Source organism: Atractosteus spatula, chromosome 2, assembly GCF_055471065.1.
Source record: "Atractosteus spatula isolate fAtrSpa1 chromosome 2, fAtrSpa1.hap1, whole genome shotgun sequence".
Classification (NCBI taxonomy): Eukaryota; Metazoa; Chordata; class Actinopteri; order Semionotiformes; family Lepisosteidae; genus Atractosteus; species Atractosteus spatula.
This window is the reverse complement of record NC_142707.1, coordinates 23769899-23794223: the sequence shown is the minus strand read 5'-3', so window position 1 is coordinate 23794223 and position 24325 is coordinate 23769899. Positions and strand designations below refer to the sequence as shown.

The window sequence follows — 24325 nt, the reverse complement described above, 5'->3', positions numbered from 1 at the left end:
TAATATGCTGATCAAGAGATCATTGCCTATTTTCCAGGCAATGTTTGCTCCTCAGGAGGACTCTCCTGCAGAATCAAGCTTTTGTGTAGACCACAGGTTCCCACACAGTCCAGGTCCCCTGGTGTTTCTGGAAGATGATATAATTGTTAATCAAAAGTTTGATTGCTATACATTTACATATTTATTGTAAATGACATTATTTTTATATATACTGTATATACAGTATATGTATGATTGTTTAGTGTATTCTTTAGTATTTTTTCTTTACTTATCAGAGTGATTTGGCAGTGATCTAGGCAGTACCTATCTTGCTTTGTGTGCACACAGAGGATACATTATCTGATAACGTTACACAAGCCAAGGCAAACGTATGTTACTCCCTGCTTGAAATTACAATTCAGAACCATCTGTTATGTGGAAATTAAAGTTTCAGCTTATGGTTATTTAAAATGGATTTGGGGCTTAAAACAGGGATCATTAAAAAGAGATTAAACCATATTCAAACTGGTGATTAATGGGAAAATTCCAGAACATCTAAGAAGGACTTTGAACATGTCTGTGATGAGGCATCGTCCACAAACCTTGTTTCAATTACGTGTCGTGAGAAGGCTGCGAAACAGCTAGATTTTCCCTCTCTAACAATAATGATACCCGTAGAATTAGTGTGTGATGGAAGATGTCCAAAAACAATCTAGTAAATTTTGTGAAAATGAGAATTAATTTCATGTAATTCTGAAATTACATGATCTTTTTGTATGTTAGATATGAATATGAAGGAGCAGCACATGAAGATGATGATTCACTGTGGGTGTCTGTGATTTTCAGCAGACTCGTTCACGGTGCCCCCTGCGCCAGAGCTGCAGCTGGAGAAGTGCTGCACCCGCAACAACAGTGCCACCTTGGCCTGGAGGATCTTGAGCTTCACTCACTGCCCTATTGAGGGCTACGTGCTGGAGCTGGACGATGGCAGTGGTGGTCAATACCGGGTAAGAGCCTCTTTAACAGGCCTTTGGAAGAAGCAATGAGAGGTCAGTTACTTGTAAGCCTTCTACTGTATGTAGGCCCTGTTTTTGAGTTATTCAAATACATTTTGGTGGTATAAATCTGAAATGGAAGCTTTAGCGTGCCAGTTTTTCTGAGGTGTGAAGGAAAATCCATGGAGTTGAAAATAAAAAGGTGAACATCCCACAGCCGAAACGTTGTGTTTTCTTTCTTCCCTTTTCAGCATGGAATAAACCTTTTACTCGTTCCTTTGCAGCCCACACATGCTGACGCAGCAACCCACCTGAACATCTTATTTTACTGCTTGAAAGTAACTTAAAAGTATCTAAACTGACAGATTCAAAGTACTTCCCCCTAAATGTTACCCCACTAAATGAGACAAAATTATAAACCCACTGGTCAAAAAATTTCTGGTCTTCAAACTCTGCTCAGTAGAACCTCATCAGCAAGTACTGAGATTATAATTTTCTTATTATTGTGTGGTTCAAATTTAGGAGTTAATCAAAGTCTAAACCAAGATATTGTTCAAATAATAAATTGTTATCTTTGTACATATTTTTGTTATCTAAAGTTGTTTAGTTTAATAGTTTTTAATTTTTTAATTGTTTACTTGTTTTAATAGTGTCCTATTATTTTTTTTACTTAATTGGTTGATGTAATTGAGCTAGCTCTCAGCAGGAACCATGGATAGAAACTTTTTTCTTCCCATTTGTGCTACCAATTGCTAAAGTTATTAGGTAATTATTTTACCTAGGTGGTCAAAATGAATATTTTTCATCCCAATCATTTAACATCTAGTGGTTTTCTTTTATACAGATTGTTAGAAGTATAACATTATTGTGTGTAATTTCTCATGCATATGTTGTCAATGTTTTTTTAAATTATATAGTAAAGTGAAACTTTTTATTTTTTTCAGAAAGAGCAAGTTTATTTTTGCTACAACTTTCTGTTGTTAACTTTAGTATCACTCTAACAACATACTGTAAAGTATACTGTAAGAAAACACAATCTAATTATTTTATGCACCGCTGTTTAATTTCCAAACAGGGGTTTGTGTGTATAATTGAATAAAGAGAGGTATTGTACTGTATATCATTAACCACATAACTATTTGCACAAAACAGTACATATAGTCCCTTACATAAAAATGCAGAGTAGAGTTCTTCAGAGCTGAGATTGACTGAATGTAGTCTGTTCTTATTCTGTTTATGGAGCAATTCTCCCACAGTGCTAATCCTTCTTCTCCTGTGTTCCAACTTTTGCTTTGTCTCATCCATCATAAAAGATGAATTATGATTTATCTGCAAATAGTTTATTTTTGTTTAAAATGTAGTACAATTGCCTAGCCATGCTTACAGTTTCTAGGACATGATAAAAACTCATGATGGGTGTAGAAACTATCGCAAGGCTGCCCACTGATTTCACGTCAAATGTTGGTATACTTTCAATTTAAACATTTTGATACATTTTGGTCCACGTTATTGTAAAAATAAGTTATTTTTGTCTTAGTGTCTTTCCTTGTATCTTGTGTATTTTTTAAGTTAAGTTTATTCAAAATGTCCCTTAAAATGTTTAACATGATGTTAAATGATTGATTAATCAAGATAAAAATAAAAATGGTTTATGTATACAGTACATGTACAGAAATGTGGTTGTACTATGGTGGTTGTAGTTATGATTAGCTACATAACACTTAGTCTAACTTAAGGTCACTATCCTGGCTCTTTCAATTATTTTTATGGGAAAAGCCAACCTGCTTTAGGATTCAGGGGTAAAGGTTATGTTCCTACAGTATGCTTCCTAAACCTCCATTGCTCTTTTATGGGAAAGAATTCCCTTCTATACACTACTTCACTTGAGGTCACGACTTTCTGGTCCCTAACCCCTACAAATACAAACAGACCCCCTGTGTCACATAACTGTATATTACCCATTTGAATTTTCTGGTAATAATTTGTTAGTCCAAAAGAATAGTTTATGGCTTATAAACTATTATAGTTTATAATACTGTAGGTAACAAACGTTTATTGTTTGAAGACTCTCGGTGTAGTTTTTCCCACTGAAATTTAGCAGTCATGTTTGAGAAGCTGCTCTCTCCTGCCTGTTTAATCCAGGAAGTGTATGTGGGGAAGGAGACTGTCTGCACAGTGGATGGCCTTCACTTTAACAGCTCCTACAACGCACGAGTCAAAGCTTATAACTCCTCAGGTGTCGGACCCTACAGCAAAACAGTCATTCTGAAGACGTCCGATGGTGAGAAAGCTTTCTCTGAGAGATTTAGCATTTATGCATTCTTGCTCTAGAGACAAGAAAGTGAATTCGATTTAGACATCATGACTTTATCATATGGTAAAGAGACTATTCTAATTTAAAAGAACACCACATTGATTCATCTTAACTTTTCCAGGATTTTTTTTTTTTTATCCATGTAGATTCACTGCTCCACATTCAAATACACACTCTGTCAAAGGCCTAATAATGTCAAACGTAACCTGTATTCTTTTTGATACTATACACAGTCTACCAGCTACTATATCTGTGTTTCTTTTTCAGTGGCGTGGTTTAGCTTTGATCCCAGCTCAGCTCATCGAGACATTGTTTTGTCCAATGAGAACCAGACTGTGACCTGTAGTAGCTACGATGACAGGGTGGTCCTGGGTACTGCGGCCTTCTCTAAAGGAGTGCACTACTGGGAGCTCATAGTGGATCGCTATGACAACCACCCAGACCCTGCCTTCGGGGTAGCCAGGATCAACGCCATGAAGGACATGATGCTGGGGAAGGATGACAAAGCCTGGGCCATGTATGTGGACAACAACCGTAGCTGGTTCATGCACAACAACTCCCACACAAACAGGTATTGTAGGCCTGAGGCTTATGTAAGGTATGTCGTGTTTGCCTGTAAAAATGTATTACCCCCAACCTCTAGCCAAAATGTTATTATTGCTGTTAGTGTATATGGAATTGTTCTGTTGTTTTTTTTCCTCTGCCTAAGTAAAGTCATTCAACTGCCAGCTTACAACTGAAATTTGTAATTTTAAAATATGAGACTAAAGATATACTGTATGAGAATAAAGACATCTTAGGCAGCCTAGTTGGAAATAAAATTAAAAACAAATACTCTGTTAATTCTGACAGACCTTATTTAAGGTTATTTCAGTCAATGTTAGCAATCTCTTACTTTATTAAAAATACTTACAAGCTCCTGTTATTTATTCAAGGTACTATTAATTAACATGGTATTGGCGTTTTTTACACAAGCAGTGAAATACCCTAAGAACAGCTTTACATTTAATTGATTTTGGTCTAATTTATCAATCTCATCAATATATTATTGGTGTATTATCCATGTAAAACAGTGTTCATTTGATTAGGTATTTTTATAGTGATTTGGTCAAACAACCAAAGAGTAGCATCAGTTTACAGAGTAAAAACTAATGGAAGACGCTAATCTCTGTAGATCCCTTTAAAGCAAAAGAGAATATTATTTTATTTTAAGCATTATAGTAAGGTTATTACATTTAGCAGATAAAATATAACTTGTTAAGCATTGTAATGTTTTGGGTACTCAGTAAGTTTAAACTGACAACTTATAAAACTCATTCAATAATTAAAGGGAATGTGTATTATTAAGGCATTTTCTGTTTACCACAAATATAAACATCAATGAAGAAAATGTCCCTTTAGTGATATTCTGAAAACATCCATTTTCTGCAGGCTTTCCAAAGGGTTGTGATCAACAATCCTTTAATACAGTGGATTAAAGCCACTTAATTCTTTAAGAATAATGCATTGAATTTATGTGGTACGTTTCATGCCGAAGGAGCTGAGATGTACTGTAGTAAGAGGAACCACTTCACCGCTGAAGTACAGCACACAGCAGTCCCAGTGAATAACTGACTTCACTTTAATTAAAGGTGGCTGGACCGTGTAAGCAGTATCTGTGTTCCCTGTGTCCTTACTAGGGCATTTGAAATTCTGAGCAAGAGGGAAGAGTGCCACCTACTGGTCCACCAGCACCACTTAAAAAGCAGGCTACTTTTTCTCAGAGGTGTCCCGTACTAGTACTCACCTGCCCCCCACCAAACTTAACTTCTGAGATCTGATAAAATAAGGCCACAAGGTGGTAATATTGCAGTCAGTAAAACAGGGAATGAGCAGTGTTATTTTTTGCACTGCATAGACAATAAATAATAAATTAAATTTAATTAGATTTTTTAATGTCATTTGGAAAAAACTGAATGATCTAAAGTTAGTTTTGTTGTACAATTTTCTATTTCAGCTCATACAAAAGTGTGAGAATTCCAAATTCATTGATTTTAAAATGAAATACTTTATTATTAATTTCATTTCATTCAATTACTTATCATTGCTGCATTTTAGTGTTTCTGTGTTTAATTTTTAGTATTTGCATTCACTGTGAGCATCGCTTTGGATTTTTATCTGCAATGATTTTTTCATTTCACTCATTAAAGTGTCGGGTGTAGAAATTGCAGGTAATAAACACAGAAATACACATTTTTTGTGTTCTGATTTTCATATAGAGTTGTGTATGTTGTTCATTTTCTAACCACTTCATCCAAGCAAGCAATGAGCAGAAGGCAGTGTACACCCTAGATGGGACACCAGTCCATCGCAGGGCAAACATACAAGCATACATGCCAGTTCTCCCAGAATCCCAATAACCTACCAGTATGTCTTTGGACAGGGGGAGGAAACTACAGCACCTGGAGGAGATCCACATGAACATGGAGAGAACATACAGTACAACCCCTGGTACTGGGGAATTGAACCCAGGGCCCCAGTGCCCCAGGGCCCCAGTGCCCTGGTTCTGCTAACTATTGCCCCACAGTGCCACCCCATGTTTAGGATTCATTCACTAAAGTAACATCAAATAGCTTATGAATTTTCTCATTTAAAAAAAAAGTCTACATCAAGAGGCAGAATTATAATTGCTTTATACACACAAAGCCTGAGACTCAACTCTTTTTAAGCAGTTATCCTCAGTGTTGATGAACCCCTACAGCAAGGCTTGTGTGGTAACTGATAGTCTCTTTGCTTCTGATTTCCATTCTCCAGGGCAGAAGGAGGCATTGCGAAAGGATCCACAGTGGGCATCCTGCTGGACCTGAACAAGCATGCCTTGACGTTCTTCATAAACAAGGAGCAGCACGGGCCGGTAGCTTTTGAAAACCTGGATGGCGTGTTCATGCCAGCAGTGAGCCTCAACAGAAATGTGCAGGTACTGTACGTGTCCACCAGGAAGCAGGGGAATTATGGGTAAAGCTTGGGTTAGGATTTGAATCCGTGCTGCTCAGATCTTTTGGAGGAAAATGACTCACTTGGACTTCTCTTGTTTTGTCAAATGTCAAAATCATCATTTATTCTTTACTTTTAACCCCCCTCCAGTTTGTGTTTCTTTGTAGATGTTGTGTGTATATTAGCATCCATGGCTCATTTATTCTCTTTGGTGCTCACAGTGGACTAACCACTGTTAACCAAGTGATATCACATGAAAATTATGTGTGGTTTGCCATTATTTTCTTACCCTGTATATAGGCAAGTTAGTACATATATACAAGTGCCCTCTAGATTTATCCATACCCTGATTAAAAGTGGACGTTATACATTGGAATGCTTTACTGAGCAGATAATGTGTCTTGCTTTAAACATTCTAAAAATGTAATATTAATAGCTTTGCACAGACCAAACATCATATTTGCCAGAAATTTGTTCAAATCCAGAAAACATGAGAGTTTCATTTATGCACAGCCATGTAGTTAGCCTTTTGTAAATATTTTTCTATCTTCACATCTCCTGTAACATGCAGTGAGATTCTGGCACTATTGGTTGGGGGAATCTTAGACCATTCTGCTAGGCAGAAGTGCCTTAGGTCTCCCAGACCCCTTGATTTCCATTTGTGAACTGTCATTGTGAATTTAAACCACAGATGTTCAACGGGATTGAGGTTTAGAGATTGAGATATCCAGTTCAACACTTTTATTGTGTGTTCAGTAAATCTTTCAGTTGTTGATTTGGATGTATGCTTTGGATCATTATCATGCTGGAATCTCTATTTTTCACCAAGCTGTCTTGACAGCAGGAACCAAATGACTGGCCGAAATGTTGTCATTCCCCCGTCTTAAAAAGGGCTGTAGGAACCATAGATGCAAAACAATCATTAAATATAATAGACCCTTCACAGAGGGCATAGATGTTTTCACCACATGAGCCTTACCTTTTTTGCATCAAACACAATGATGAGCACATGTAAAAAGTTTATTTTCTGTTTCATGTATCCTACAGACATGGTACCATTTGCCATTCAGATGGCAGTTTGGAAGGTCGAGTCAGTTCTTTTTGTGGTTCACTTTCAGTATAGGATTCTTCCTCAAAACCCACCAAAAAAGCTTATAGTCCATGGGGTACACTTGTGTTCTCTTCCTTACATGCTTATCACTATTGAAATTCTCAATAATGGATGCTACAGTGGAAAATGGTAGATTACACTTTTGTGGATTTTTATAGCCATTGTAGAGCTAAATGACCATTTCCCTGCTGTCTTTAGAGAACTCATGGCCTTGAACATGATGCATGCTACAGTAGTGCTGAATGTTTTTCATGTGTTACCTTCCATAATACCAAAAGGGAATGGGAAACCTGTGAACTCTTAAGGCTTCTCTGCACTTCTGGAACCTTCCACTGCTTTTTCAAAGAGAAAAATGTTATTGTAGATTTATATTTTTGTTGTATTTTATTTAAAGAAATATTTAGTAGTGTGAATCAATGTAACCCATGTTTTCTGGAATTCAATGTATTAGGACAGATGTGACTTTGCTCTGTGCAATGGCACTAAGATCAAAGTATACAGTAACATTTTATTTTTTAAGAGAGACACATTATCCAATCTGTGATGTATTCTGCTATAAAATGTTTTTTTTTGTGTTTTATTAGAGGCATTAGTAAGCCTGGAGGACTGTGTATGTGTATCTGTAAATTTCGTTGTAAATATTAATGAACAGCAAGGTGGAATAGTGGCTAACATTGCTTCTGGCTTCAAGTTCTGGACCTGGGGTACTATCTGTGTGGAGTTTGTTTGTTCTCCCCATGTTCACATGAGTTTCCTCTGGCTGCTCCAGTCTCCTCCCACATTTCAAAGACATTCTGGTAGGTTAACTGGCTTCAGGTAAAACTGGCCCTGGTGTGAGTGTGTGTCTGTCTGCCCTGCGATGTACTGGCATCCCATCCAGGGTGTATACCGTCTTGTGCCCATTGCTTGCTGAGATAGAGTCCGACTCTGGCTCTCCTTCTACCCTGATGTGGATGAACAGGATAGAAAATGGATGGTTAATCATTAATTCATTAATACTAGAACTATCTACTGTGGCACTGAATACCGTAAAGAAAATATTTTTTTGCTATATTTTTGCTAAAATTGCTAACCTGTTTCAGTGTAAATTGTATGTTGTATTAATGTCTAGTTATGTTTACACTTACATTTATAATGTATGCTGTCACTCACTGACAGCTTTAATTTCTGTTTCTTTCCCAGGTGACACTTCAAACTGGTCTGGAGGTGCCAAAGAATTTGAAGCAGATGTAGGTTCATTCACTACTCTTAGTGTGTTGATATCTGCATCCTCTGTGGGCCAGGCACCATGGGATTTGACAAGGACCCCATTGCTATGCCATTCAGGGGAATTCAGAATGAATTGTTTTTGAAACGTGATGTTAGCAGGGAGTGACTAATACCAGATGCCAGCTAAACTGTGTTTTGACACTATTACAGCACTATTACAGTGTAATAGTACACAGTGTGGAGACCAAAACAATAACAATACAAACATCAGTTTAGTAAGTAGCCAGTGGAGCTGATTTTGGTGGAGTCTCATATTTGAGTATGAGGGAATGTAGTTAAATATGCATACCGTCTTGAGCTGATAAATAAATCAGTTGATAAGAATGCAACAAATAATCTCTATTGTGTAATTGCCTATTACACATTACATATTGCATGTTGTTTATAGGACCACTGCAATTCACTTAATGTGAGGAGCCCTTCTATGAAGATCTTTTCTGAAGTGTATTCACTGATGAACAGGCAAAAATGTGCATTGTTACAGAGAGTTCTTTTAGTTTTTTTGTTGTTTAAATCAAGCCGTCAATATTTTAGCCACACCTTTTTACTGAGTTTTTAACATGTTCAGAACAACAACCAAGATCTCCTTCACTTCTGCTTTTAACATCTAATCCTCCATGATATCACGTCTTGAAAAGTTATAAATCCCACAGTAAACTCTCTTCCTTGAATCCATCATTCCTCACAGGGGTTCTAACTTCCTCATAACTTCCCTGAATGCCAGGGCATTCAGCCTCAGCCAAAGCTTCTCATTGCTGCCTAAACTCCTAAAAGCATTTTCTTATATGGTGATGTTATTCCTTGTGAATTCTACATCATAAAAACAGATGAACCAACAAGTAGATTTTACAGTGATCAGAGATGTGATTGAATAACAAAACAGCAAGCTGAAGATACTGGACCCAACTCAAGCCACAGGCTCCCCACCACATTGTTGGTAGTGGAGGGGAGTCTCCATTACCTGTAAAGTACTGTACTTTGAGTGGAGTGTCCAGAAAAGCACTGTGTAAGTGTAAGGAATTATTATTATTAACTCTCAACAAATTGAGACCTGCTATTAAGGGATTCGGATTCCTAACCAGCTAAACTAGGCAGCTAAATCTGCTATGTTTGGATATATGGCTCAACCCACTCACCAAGTGAAAACCTTCACTGTTTTAACCATTTAAGAGCTCAGCAGGAAGTATTTTTAACCGCATCCCCACTTGAGTGAGGCACCTCCCAACTCATTTCCTCCACTGAATGGCTCCTGCAGTTTCTGTCCTTTGCCTGCAGGCTGAGCTGCAGCGTTATTAAAATGTGGTCAAGAAGTATCTGGTACCAGTTCATCCCTAATTATCTGTAAAGATTTTGTCTCTTAAAGGACAACTATAGAAGAAAGCATTAATTATACAAAACAGAGGTATTTTACAGCTCAGATGTTCTCCATATTCTCAGGTTCTTCAATGTAAGCTTTTTGTCTTACTAGCCTTTGGAAGATAAAACATTATAAAGCCGAAAACCTTGTGAATTCTGTCAGAAGTGCATTAAAGCTCCCCTTTGGGAGACCTTCTGAAATTGTTCATTCTGCGGGCCAGTATTTGGGATAGGATTCAGGATCCTGCTATAATAACCTAAGCCTTTGTTCACACAGAGACTGTAGGAACATGATGTTGATGGAAGCTATGAGCACCTCTAACAAAACTGCTTGTGAATGCAAATGGATGTCTTTGATTGCAGTTTTATTTTAACATACATTTCCCACATTAAGAAGTGGGCCTCTGTTATCTAAGCCCACGCACCTAAGAAAAAAAGACACTGACTTTGCTACTGTAGTTGTGAAGTTTCATTTCATTTTTTGAAAGAGGGCAATGGCCGTATGCTCACTTATAATGAAGTGATTAAAAGTCAGTTTGCATGTAGCACAGCTGTAAATAATGACGAGAACTGAGTAGAGACTAATGCGAAGTTTCCCAAGCATGAAATTTAAATGAACCTGTTTCTTTGAAGACTGTGTAGTGTATATATGACATTAGTGTCTCCCTTAATCAGTGTTATTTAGAGATGTTTAGGACCCACTGAGTACTATTTACAGTTTTATAGCAAGACTTCTTTGGAACCTTGGGTGTTTCACAAAATAGAATATTGTACTCCTAGAAACAAAGAAATGTAAATTCTTGTAAGCACCTAGGTCCTTGTAATATTCTGTCATGCAGCTAGAGAAACAATATCCACCGTCAAGCAAGAAAACCTGTAATTTGCTTTGCTGTAGATGTAAAATGCAAAACGTTACAGCTCACAGCAACTATGAATCTTGACTTTAATACAGGTTAATGAACACTCTGTTGCTGGCAGCTGCTGTTTAGTTGGGACATTTGTGCTTAAATATGAGGTGATAAAACAAGAATTATTCCCTGTCCTATTCGAATACAGCCCAGTCCAGCTGGTCATTTCTGTAAGGATCTACAGATGTCAGCACTGTTGTTGTTTTTATATCTTTCCAAGTAATATCCCATAATACAAAACAAGAATTTTTTTTTTAGTTTGGAAAATGGCAAAATTGTTTGTTTTTTAATCTAATGAAACTCGATTATCAACTTCTGAATAACCGAAATACCATAGTACAGCTGTCGTAACACTACTGTATACTTTTCCACACTATTCATTATTATGAAGTTATTACCGTTGTGGTATTACTGAAATGTTTACTATAGTGTGTATATTTCCTGTAAGATCATTGTAAATCTTTTCAGTTCTTACTACACTGCTTCAATGAACATTGTGTCTGGAAATTATGAAGGTATTCTGTTATTCTGAGATGTATGTTTCTAGTGGTTTGGTAAATGGCAGAATGTGTACAGCATGAATAGTTAAGGGAGTCATAAAAGTGGATATACTGTATAATTCTAATTGGGATCTCTCCAATCTGGGATGTTTCCCATGTACAGCCTGCAGCTATACTATAATACATGTTAAGTGATGTGTTTGAAGATGCTCCTCCAGTTTTTGACTGGCACCTTCCCTTCCTGTTCTATCATGGCAAGAAACCATTAAGACAAAATCGATTTGTACAGGTACTTCTTTGCTGATGGTCTGGAGATTTAAATCACTGAGATTTATATACTGTAGGAAGCCTTTTGTAGCCTATTTGCAGTGTTCTCCCGTATCATTCAAAAATCAAAATTCCAAAAACATCTGTCAGAAATATGCCTAAAAATTACCTGAAACCCTTTTAAGTAACCTTTTCAAGTGTTTGTGATGTAAGAAACACTTACACATTACATGCAGTATAATATTTTCTGAGTCATATTACAGAGGACTTTGATACGTACAGTAAGTAAAGAATGTAGTGTTTGGAAACTCCACAGATAGAAGAGTTCCTCACTGCTGTCAAACAGGAACTTTGGAGCTTTTGACAAGTCATTGGGACTTGCATTTAAAAAAATAATTCTGCTCTTTCACTAGCGATCTGATTACTACACAGATACAAAATATCCAGGAGTTACAGAATTCTCTTTATTCCCTATTGACTGGAAATTAAATGCTTGATTCATTAGCATTTGCAGATAAACAAATGTCTTGACATGCTGAAATCTTTTAATTAAAAAAACAGGTAACATACAGTTCTAAAAGGGAACAGCTATTGTACTGTACATTAAAACACTGAAATACTGATGTAAGATGAAGCCTATAGAAGTAATATATCAGTTTTGTAAATGGCAATATGGATAAAACTCTTCTCATAGTAAATAAAGTGAAGAGGAAAGTGCAAACTGAATTCTCTTCAATAGAAGGTAAAACATCTTTGTTTTATGCTTGAGATAAATTCCTTAAACTTTAATCTTCACTTTTAATTCCTTTTATTTTTAATTTATTTGTTCACTTCAGCATTGTTCCATTATAGCACACAAAACCAATCACTTTTAAAATTCCAACAGTAAATAACACTGTCACTTAATATTTTAAATATGTTTGTACCATATTGATTTTTTTACGTAATAAATGTTGCATGTTTTATAATTCATGATAGGATTCACTGTTGTTTGTTTAGTTTGGATTTGCATTGCTGACTAAAATATTACTTTAAATGCTCAGTATAACAGTTTATCTTAACTACTAAACAGTCCTGGATTGTGCAACATTAATTGGCTGCCCTCATTCTCCTAGTACCTCCTAGCCCTACTACAAAGCTCTTTGAGATGCTATTTTTAAAGACGCTGTATAAAATAGTTTATTATTATCTCCTTCTAATCAAATGTACTGTTCGTTGCAGGTTATTTCAAAAACTATTTCGCTACTCTGATTTGATAACAGTGTACAAGGAAAAAAAAGAAATTGCCCTGAATAAATACAGAGTACCCTAGCTACAAAATCTCTCGCTAGAATCTAGTTCCTGTTGATTCCCCAAGCATGGTACAGAATTACCAGAATTAAAAGAAGAGGGAGTGATTGATAATATATATCCCAATAGTCTACAGATATTGTGGCATAAACACCTGACATTCTTCCTTTTGTGTGGAAGTGCGAAGAGCTGTAGATGTGTTGGTTTACCTGCAGAGGTTTCTATGAACAGAGCTGTTTTTCTACAGTTCCAAAAAAGTGTCTGCTAGATAGAAAACTACGTAGCTTCTATAAGCATTTCACATCAAGATAAAGATCACATCAGTGATCTTTTTTTCCATCCTTACAAGGATGCTTGATTACCTTTCACTGGTACTTTCCTGGTAGTGAAACAAAAAAAACCATAATGCAAATAAAATAAGTCTTTATTTTTAAAGTGTGAATCATGATAATGCAGTTTGCAGGTATTCAGGTAAACACTGCAATTAAAACAGATGGTTTATTATTGTGGTGGATCTCATTTCCACACTTGATCAAATCACAATTCACACAAGACTTTCATCCACAGAGTCTGCTTTCATTCATGTAGCGATTCCTGGAATATCCCTGTCAACTGCTGGAGCATGCACTGAGAAGGACAACGGACAGCTTTGTAGAGCCAGTTCAGGCATATAATTTGACCTTTGCTCTAAAGTGCTTAGGCATACCCAGAGGAGCTGTAAGAACTGCAAAACATGACTCATTTTGCAATAAATGGGTCAGATTGCATTATGTTAATATTTGTAATCTAAATGAACAAACACATTCTAGAAAATTTATTTTGTCCATTCCCGTAGATTTAGAAAAAAAGGCAGTCCAAAACCAATGTTAAATGGGAGGTCAAAGATTACCTCCTATAAGGCATAGTATAACAGTTCAGGTGGGTAGCTGCGTCAGCATGTGTAGGCCGCAAAGGAACACATAATAGGTTTATTCCGTGCTGAAAAGGCCGTGGAGTCTTCTTCAGGTGTTAGCACACACCTCACACCTGAAGAAGGCTCCACGGCCAAAACGTTGTTTTCTTTCTTCTCTTTTCAGCATGGAATAAACCTATTACTTGTTCCATAGTATAACAGTGCATTTCTATGTACTGTATAAAGTGAACAAAACTATTAATTTTCATAGGAATTTTAGTATTAAAAGAGACAGGACCCTCATTTTTTCTCTCAGCGCCATGTGGTGACATATTTAGCCTGCTTCGAATGTGAAGTTACAAAAATGGCGATACCTCAACCAGTGCAGTAAATACAAAAAAAAAACGACACAGCCTCAGTGACTGCTGTCGCGAACAGACAGCATTGCTATTTATGTATTAATGTAAGAATTTATTTGTATTTATTTTTAACCTCAGTACTAGAGAGTTTGTGTTTTGCAGTGATCCCAGCATGGATTCATCTTCCCAGTTGCCTTTGGGAAGAAATGCCATGGTGTTTCTGGGAGTAGTCTTGTTGTGGATGTGAAGTGACAGTAGCACACTGACATCGATTGCCCTGGGGCCGTCGGGCACACTCTCTCGTCAGGCTTTCCTTCAGACAGCAGTGCCTTGAAGGTTTACAAAGCCCTGGGGATCAGCAGGGCTTGTCCTCCAGGACAGGTCACGTTCACGTGTTCACTAAAGCCATGCTTTTTTTCTAAAAGCAAGCTGTTCTTTTTTCCGCAAATGTAACTGTTTTGTACTTAATGTCTTTTTAGTGGTTTGTAATATGAAATGCATTGTAATGACATTGTTTTCATACTAAATAAGGTGACAAAATTAGGTGAAAACTTTTTTTTCCTTTTTAAAATCAATAAACTGTGATGATATATACAAATTTTCTTTTGTGTTTCATTTGGGGTTTTGATCCTGATTACAACTTACAAGTATTTTGTTTATTGAAAAAACAGTGGCAATGCATCTTACATTTTATACTGTACATAATTATTAATTTCATTTCATCCTCCAACAGGACTCCTTTTTCATTTCAGTTTTTTTTTCTTGATCCATCCTGATCCAGTCTTCTTGCTGTTTCCGGCTCATTGCCATTTCATTTTTGTGGATATCTTTTATTGAATAAATTTGGTTTAAAGTTTTAAATATGCAAAATAGCTCATTATTAGCTAGAATGACAGAGTTGGTATGATTTTTACTAGCAAAACCAAACCCCAGGCATATTGTTTTGTGCCGCTATTTTAACAGACTATAGACTATAGACTCAAAGTAAAAGCATTTTGAATGTTTTTTTTTAATATATTGCTGCTACTTGGAAAAAAATAATAAATAAGACTGATTACTCTGAGGATCTAAGGAAGTTAACTGTTAAGGAAGTTAATTCAGTTCAGTTATTAAACTGAACTGAATGGTGTGGCAACAATTTCACAAACTGACCACAAAGTGGGACTGTTTTGCCAAGTAAGTCCAGCTTGATACAATGTTTATGACAGTTTCAAGCAGTTTTAACCCAGTGTACTGTAGCGATATCATTTACAGGACCCTCTCCATCCTTAAAGGGCTGCAGTGGGCAACAGCCTGAACAGGCAGGCACAGGGTAATGGTGTGACCACAGCCTGGATACAAAGTCAGTACACATGTATGGGGGTAGAGGTCAATGAAGCAAATTAATCTGAAAGGCATGTCTTTGGGCTGTGGGTGAAAACCCACATGAACACAGGGATAACAAGCAAAACAGAAAACCCATTCAAACCCAAAACCCTGGTGACATGAAGTAATAATAATACTAATAAACACAGAGCTACCACTGTGCCACTATGCCACCCTGTAATGATGCAGTGGATCAGTGAGAGCAAGAGCTCTCTGACTATTTCTGCACTCTAGAGATTTACATAAACTGAATCTGTCACAATACATCCAATCACATGAAATCACTGGGTGATTTTTGTTATAAAATGATTAAATGTTGAGTGACATGGCAGCACAGTGGTTAGCATTGCTGTCAATGGATCGCTGGAGCCATGGGTTCAATTTCTAGGGGTCTATGTTTGGAGTTTGCATCTTCTCCCCTAGTTTGCATGGGTTTCTTCCTGCAAACATCCTGCTCTGGTATCTTCCCAGTCTAAAGACCTGCTGGTAGGTTAATTGGCTGAGAAAATTAGCCCTGGTGTGAGTGAATACTGGTTATTGCACGTGTCTGCCCTGCAGTTGATGGGCATCCTATCCAGGGTGTACCCTGCCTTGTGCCCGTTGCTTGCTGGGATAGGCTCTGTGAGTCTATATTGGATCAAGAGGCTAGAAAATGGATGGATGATTAACTGTATTCATGGAATTATACAAAAGAACAGAATTCTGTGCTTACCATTCAATACAAATTGATTGACAGCAAAGCAAAAATAGGTCAAAACCTGTGCTGTCCCATTACTTTTGCCAGGTACTGTACGTCATCCAATTGATTTATGTAAATATTAAGCCATGTGAGGAATTACAGGGGCTGACTAGGAGACAACACTATCCAAACAATATCAGTGAAGAAATGAGAGATCATAACATTATAATTATACTAACTCCAACCAAAATTCACCCTGTTCTATACAGTCATTACAATTCATGAGTTAGACACTCAAAATAGATAAACTTTATTAACATTTCTGTAGGAGTACATCCATCTCCACAATACACTGATCACTTTATCACCCTGGAAGATTTAATTTTCTCTATTTCTTTAGAGCTAAGAATCAATGTCCCATTTTTAAACCGCCCCAGCTGTCCAGACGGAGCCTCACTTGAAACGGATTTTCTTTTCCTGATTCTGTCAAAACAAACATTGGGGAAAAAAGAAATGCATAAATCAAGGATGAAAATATATACACTTTGAGGTGCATGTAATGAATCACTGAAAAAGGGCAAATTCATAATGTAACAAGGGCAACAAATAGTTGAGGAATTTTTTGGTCAAGTATGTATTATTTGTTAATAATAAATACCATATTTACTGCATATTCCTTTATTTTGGCAGGTGGTAAAGATCTTGGAATAGCCAAATTTGGGACTAAAAGAAATGTTACCTGCATCTGCAGGAGGAAAGCAAAAAAAGTATTAATGACAGACAATCTTAAGCAGTCTTATGTTACTGAAGATCATTGATGATGATGATGATGATTAACCAGCATTGTGCCCAGTGCCACTGCAACCTGGTTTTTCCATAGAGGGGCACCAACATCCACATCCAAATGGCCAAACACGTGGTTTTTGCCTTCATCTTCTGAATCAAGGTTTAAGTTGACTTCTTTAGGACTACAGTTTTGTGGATATCTTAAAATAATCAGATGTTCAGACAGAAAATGCTCTCATTGTTTTAAGAATAGAATAACCAGAGCTTTTTTCATCTTTAAAGGCAAAACAGATATTTCTTATCAGTGTAAACGTACTGTATTAAGGTGAACTACCGGTCTGCCTTCTGTCAGATAGTTTTAGGCAAAATAGCTTCCAGCAAAGTCCCAGGTTGATTTCAACTTTCAGCTTAAGTTTCTTTTACATAAAAAGTAAATTACTATAAATACAGATTCTATTACAGATGAGAACTAATTCATATTCATACCCATAATTCACACCGAATGCAGTTAAAAAGCTCCATAACCATAGCATGTGCTACAAATAAGATAAATAGCATACTGTAGGCCTATTTTACCTTAGACTTTTCGACATTTAAATTGAAAAAAAAACTCCCTTATGTGCAATCTCAGTCTTGCTTGATACAAATTATTTAATTAGTCCAGATGTGTCTCATTTCACAATTTTGCTTTCTTAATTGTTGTCTTCCTCCTAAAGCCACCTCTCAGCACCTCTCATTCCCCTGAGAATGTCCCAAGAGTTATTCCCCTCAAGACCTGTTCATCTGATACAGACGGGTTGATGAAGGTAACAGACTGGTAAACTTCTATAGATACTTTATGTGTATTACATACACAGTGTGTATATTACACTGAAATGGCCACAGTTATGATATTCCAGACTGCTTTGCTATTTTTTTCTCTAGTAGACAAATCACAAGAGAGGTTTTAAACCCAAGATGTGAAACATGAATGTGAAATGTAAAACACTATACTAGCTCAAAAGTTTTGACTCCAGGGTTTGAAAGTTTTCTCTAGTGTCAAGTATGTCATGTCAGCTTGATGCTATTTTTATTTTGAGCACGCACTGCAGCCTAAGATACTTCCAAAAAGCCAAGCATCTACAGGGAATAAGAAAACCGTGGGAGCGTGGGTACATTCAACATGAATTATAAAGGGGTGAATAAATGATGTTCTCTTCTCTACTGAGCTCAGAACAGTTCAGTTCACTCTTGCCTCTATTGTATATGACTATGAACTTAACAGGACAGGGGAAGGCTACACCTCAGAGCAGCAGTGTTGGGTGCAAGCATGTATGGCACTCTATGCTGTCGACTTACCGTGATTCACTTTCTCTCTTCTTCTTTTTCTTGGTCTCCTGAGAAAACAAGAAGGCAGCAAGATAAAGCAAGGTACTTTTAACTTTTAGCACAAATTCAAACTGTTGCATACAAAGAAAGAAGTGATTAAAAACACATAAAAAAGAATGGAACATTACAACAGTGGACATTTTAGATCTGTATTACCACATATTAACTTGGAGGGGCAAACATTTTAAATTCAAGACGCACTGCTTAGAGCTTAGCATATGAACAGATGGGCCTTTTTTGCCAGACTATAAATGGTAAAACGTTTTGAAAGAACCACATTTTTCTTTACAAACGTCATGGATAAGCTAACCCCCATCCATTTTTGTCCTCTTTCTCAACTCACAAATTTCATGTCTTCTTTTTCCTTCTCTTTCTTCTCTTTGATCATTTGCTGGTAAACTTTATAGTTGATATACTCCCTCTTTGGAGGCTGCACAAAAGAAGAGAAGTTGCACAATTATCTCTGCATGGTTCCAGAAGCACAACATTTGATCTTAATTATCAGTTGGATTAAGTAATTCTGTACTCAACTGAACAAATGTAACTCTTTCCTAATCAAGTGACTGTGGGGCATAGGCTAAGCCTCTACTGAAAGAGAATGAGCAGCTCACTCAAGGGTACAACAGCAGTATCTCACCTGGACGTAGTACTCACAAACTTCCAGTTACATGTCCAGAACCCTAAACACAGACTGCTCTATTATGGCCAACAAGTTATTTTCTGGGAAAAGGCTGATACCTTTAAAAAAACTACTGCATGCAGCTGTATGGTTTAAAAATCATGACAGGTTTTTCCATTTGTGAGTTCCAGGGGTCTAACCTTTGCTCCAAGCATTATGGCTCGCTCTTGTTCAAAATTCCTCTGTTGATCCTTCCGATATCCTGTGATGCCAAATCGGTGAACTTCAAACCGGGCCTGAGAAAACAGGAAAGCAAAACAAGATGGTTTACTAATCCTTTTTGTTGAGCTTAGAAACACATAAAAAATGTTTCTAAAAGATCCAAAAACAGATGCATTATATTGCTTTACAAAATGGGTAACAAGCTTGTTAGTAAAAATTAATTTAAATCATATTAAATAGCCTTTCCCAAAAATGTAGTTTTATTAGTTAACATTATTCCAAATTACATTTCCTTTTTATACTGCATTATGTTTTAAAGTCCTTTTATTTTAGCTTTATTCATTGATGCACAGACTGTTGTTATTCAATTATTTTATTTGTTTTTTGGCATCCCAATTCCTTTTGATCCCACATGTCAGCTCTAGTAATTAATAAACTAATGGGGGGGGGGTAAATCTGAATAAAAATTAACCACAAGGAGGCCCACTCATGATACACAACACTACTGTATTGTAACTAATAAGTGATGTGGTTCTGAAAAAAACACCTTCTGCATCAGGCACAAACCTAACAGAGTAACACTAATATACAGTCGCTGTTTTTTTAAATATGAAATACCATTTATTCACCCCTTTTATAACAGCTTTATCCAATACAGGGTCGTGGGGGAGCAGGAGTCTATCCTGACAAACAATGGGCTCCAGTTCATTGCAGAGCACACACAGATACGCACACTCTCACATCAGGGCCTATTTTACAATTAACCTAACGGTATAGAGGTTAAGCCCTCAAAGAGCTTGGCCAGTTGTGCGTCACTACTCGAGGAATTACAGTCACAGCCAGCACGTGGCACAGCATGAACAGGAGTTTGGGACAAAGAAGGATGTGGTGTTTGCAATCATTAGAACTGGATGAAACAAAGGGGAACATGAAGGAAAACCAATTATTTATAATTATTTATTTACCTCACTTTAGATAGAAAGTCCTGCTGTTTTCGTAATTCAGCACATAGGTTACATTTTAACAGGAGGATATTACTCATGCAAACAAGGAAGGCTGTATAAGCTTTGTCAATTAAGGAATGAAAGTGTTTATTAACACCTCTTACTATAAATTTTAAGTGCGGTTTAGTGGCAACTTCTCTTCTGTACAAGGGTGAAGACGGATTGAACTCAGAATTATGGCAGGGGTGGATGACTATTACATGTCACAACACAGACTACTATTACAGGACTATATGACTGTTACAGTTTTTCGCAAACACAAACAGTTGTGTGTTTTTGCATCAACTACAGTATCATATAAATGTCCAAACTATAAGCTTTTCTTTTAAACACACAATTGCAGCAGACCTCAGTGCATTGAGCTTCTTGAACAAGTGACCCCCTTGAATTCTGCACAATGTAAAACTCTGCTGCAGTGGAGTAGCTGGTCCTTTGGTGTGATGCAGTCATATGGCAGTGGCGCTGTGTGGCTTTGAGCCCAAGATTGACTGGGACTGAATTCCAGAAGAGGCAGAGAGAGCTGCGCTTGAGAGTTAAGGAAATATAACTGAGATCTGCAATTGCTCTAAATGCTAGTTTTCTGTAAAAAGGTAAAAAAAATGATTCTTCACATAGTGTTCAGGGTGACATTAGCGGCTAGTACTTCTGGCTCCAGAAGTCAAGATTTACATCTCAGCTCTTTTATAAATCTAAAAACACAAATACTGTCTCTGGAACTCATAACAGCTTCCATTCACCCATAAAATACCTTATCCAAGTCAAATTCTTCATTGCCTATTTGCTTGTCCTCCTTTGTTTTGGTAGCCTGGAAAGAACATAGGAAAGGGTTACAAATATGAGCTAATAAGGCTAATCTGGCTGTTAGATAAAATTTCTATAATAGTTAAGCTTTCCTAAACTTTTGACAAGCAGCTTCTTGAAGGAGCCCAGAGGCATAATAGGAAAATTACTTTCAGAAAACAACCATGACCATAAAGTGAATGTTACTGCACATTCAAAATTGTAAAATGGATTAAAGAATAAGAGAAATATGAATACATTTTAATTACATTTATGTAAACATAACTTTGGTATGAAAAAGAACAGTACAGTATTGCTCCCTTTTGCAAAGAATTTCGATAGGATGCATTTGTGTGACAATGCATCAAAATTATTCTGACCTTATAACTGAAAGGCTTAGGGTTCGAATCCCAGCAAAGGCACTGCTGTTGTACCCTTGAGCAAGGAACATCATTCATATTGCTTCAATAAATCTGAGTGATTTACTCTATAGATGGATTCAAATGCAAATCACTTAAGGTAAAGGTGTCATTCACACAAATAAATAATACTCTTAATTCTGCTCTGATAAAAGAAACCAATAAATAGGAGCACCTCCAAAACGTTCTACCTACACATTGATTTTTCTATCACTCTCTAGGCTAATCGCAGCAGTTCATGACCAAAACTGCAAACGATAATTACCTTCACGATGGGGACTGGGGTCTCTGTGATGCTTGTTTTCTTCTTTGAAGGATCTTGGAATACTACAATTTCTACTTGCGCTGGCTGCTTTTTCAATGGGGCCTGTGCCCTTTGACTGCCGGTGTCTGACTCAGCTGCTTGTCTGCTCCTCTGTTCTGACTTGCAGGAGGTTTCTGTGACCGTCTCTTTGTTGCCATCACAACCTCCAGCGCCGAGCAGTGCAGAGTCATTCACTTCCGCCTCAGTTACATTTCGGCCTCTTTTCTTTTGGGATTTCTTTTTCCTTTTCCTTCCCACGTCTTCGCCTTCGCGGAAAAAAAGACATGCTTGAGAAGTTTAATATTTCCTGAAAGGACAACTGAAATAATTCTGCTCAGATCGGATGAGGAGGACCACATCACATTAGGTTTTATCATGAGTTGGTGGTGGGAAAAATAACAAAATTGTGATGCTTAGTATGTTATTCCCATTCATAACAGATATGCATTTGAAATGAGGAATTCATGAAAGATGCCTGTATTTCCCTCAGGCTCCACCCCCCATTTACATGCCCAAATCAATCATTCCATAAAGAAAAGCAAATCTGGAAAATTAACTTTCACAATCAGTAAACTGTCTATGCATAAGATAATACTGATGCTCCATTTCAGGTAAGTAGCAACAAAGACACCCAGGTTATAGCAGAAGGGCAGCAAATATTGTTAGCAGTGCATAAACAATTAAAAAAAACAGAATCAGGTCTGCAGGCACAATCAAGAACACATTTCAGTGTCCAAAAATAACAAACTGAGGTCAAGATGCACAGAAATTATTGATGGCTGTGTTAGATGACTATACTAAAAGCAGTCATGTTTCTCATGTTTGTGTGGTGGCTGCTGAAGCATCACTCTGTCACCACTATCCAGCTGCATTTTTTTGTTACATCAAGATTTTAATATCTAAAAAGCCAACTAGATCTTCGTCTACCTTAGTCAGTATGTAAATCACTACACTGAGTGTCACTGCTGTAACACTGGAAGTTAACTCTGTGGTGACAGATGATCTACTCAAGTGGTAACAGAGAGCTTGAAGAGCAAACTGCCCAGAACTGAGGCTTACAGAGCACCAGATATCACTAAAGAATTGTACGGTCCTGTTTGTCCTGTTGTCATTGCTTTTTGATTAGAAAGACAGAAGCCAAACCAACAAAGAGCAACCCCAAAGACATCAACATACGTCTCAAGTGATTTGGGAGGGTTGTGCAATTAACTTGTCATCACTGTGGCAGTCTATGGGGGCACCAGTGTGAAGACAGACAATGAGTCTGAAGATAAAGCCAGGAGGAGACCAAGGAACTATGGGCAGCCTGATGGTGGAGGTCTCAAGAGTTTCTCAACAAATGATCTTGCAAATGGTCTTGCAGTTTACCACACACTATAGAACTTTAACTTGTAAAGAAATACTGAAAATTGGCCTGTGATTAGCAATAATTACTATGGTCTGTTTTTTTTTTCTTGCACCAGAAGTGTAAGTGTAGCAAGTTCAGGGTGAAGATGGTATACAACTCAGAAACACGAATTTGTATAAACACAGAACATAACAGCCAGGTAAGAATGGGAACAAGGCAGCAGGCTATAGAGCACATTTTATGTTCCATATCAGTCACTGCGGTTTGAAATACCCTGTCAAAATCTGTATGAGGAATCCGGGTGAACTCGAGGTAAAAAATGACCATTCAATTAGTCCGGGAAAAACTGGGAAAAGGCTATATTGCTTATTTTAAAGGGTTCGGTCATGTCTCACCCTAGCCTACTGTGTAATGGGGCTCCTGGCACAAAAAAGGCTGCAGTACATCACCCAGGTGGGTGCTGCATGTGGGTGAAGTAGGTCCCCTATAATTTAAAGAACTTTGGGATCTTTTGGGATGAATGCGCTATACAAATGCAACCCGTTGTTATTATACAAAATCCCTCTACAATCAGGGAGATTGTATTCCGTATTCCTTATGTACCTAATCGTTCACTATTATCCGACAATTTAAATTGGACTGGTTGTACTTGACACCGTCTAAGCAAGCTGGATTAAATAATTTCGATGCCCTGCTCCCTTTTTCTAGATATAACAAGAAATGTGCCTTATAACATCACAAACACTATAAGGAGATTTGTAATAAAATGTAATGTACAGCGTGTACAATAAAATCGTGTATGAAATAAGTAGTGTTACTGTCAGAATTTTGTATTACAATATATATTTCAAGAACAGCAAAATACAAAATCCAGAAGTACTGTACGTAACGCTAGACCAACACCAGTGATTAATACAGAACAATTAATGTTTCAGTTTCGCAGAAACAGCTTACTTACCGAAATCATAAAGCTCATTTAAGACTGTGTCTAAAATGGTAGGATCTGCCTCTTCAAATACTTCCTCGGTTTTGTTTCTCTTCATTTTTATTATCAATTTTATGCTTTATAAATATAAACACATCTACTTCCCAGCGTTAATATATATTGCTCTACCGACTGTAACACAGTAAACTGTATACAGACGCCATAATTTCCCACGTGGTAAAAAGCGGAAAATGCCTTTGGTTTGTCCGTCTTCGGCCACCGTCAAGCTTCCT

At 37.1% G+C, this 24325-nt stretch overlaps 2 protein-coding genes across 2 annotated transcripts in view; one reads left to right on the top strand and one right to left on the bottom strand.

Moving 5' to 3' along the window:
- trim67 (tripartite motif containing 67) overlaps positions 1–6286 on the top strand; it is a 37679-nt gene extending 31393 nt beyond the window's left edge. The window contains 3 exon segments of the mRNA XM_088935920.1: positions 829–986; positions 3117–3859; positions 6082–6286. Of these exon segments, the coding sequence (XP_088792046.1) occupies positions 829–986; positions 3117–3859; positions 6082–6286 (1106 nt within the window).
- Positions 6287–16524: 10238 nt separating this feature from the next.
- Positions 16525–24275, bottom strand: fsaf1 (40S small subunit processome assembly factor 1). Its single transcript, XM_088906356.1, has 7 exons — positions 24066–24275; positions 21721–22025; positions 21005–21061; positions 19231–19326; positions 18755–18841; positions 18382–18419; positions 16525–16740 (listed from the first exon to the last, which is right to left on the bottom strand). The coding sequence occupies exons 1-7, from the start codon at positions 24148–24150 to the stop codon at positions 16614–16616; spliced, it is 795 nt and encodes a 264-aa protein (XP_088762482.1). The 5' UTR covers positions 24151–24275; the 3' UTR covers positions 16525–16613.
- Between the last annotated feature and the right edge of the window lie 50 nt (positions 24276–24325).

What these genes read in the sequence shown, in the direction of transcription:
- fsaf1 (XM_088906356.1), bottom strand. Translation starts at nt 24,150, where the DNA reads ATGAAGAGAAACAAAACCGAGGAAGTATTTGAAGAGGCAGATCCTACC. An exon ending in AAATGAGCTTTATGATTTCG is followed by an intron (nt 22,026 to 24,065) that starts GTAAGTAAGCTG and finishes TTTTCCGCGAAG; the next exon opens with GCGAAGACGTGGGAAGGAAA. An exon ending in CCATAATGCTTGGAGCAAAG is followed by an intron (nt 18,842 to 19,230) that starts GTTAGACCCCTG and finishes TCTTTTGTGCAG; the next exon opens with CCTCCAAAGAGGGAGTATAT.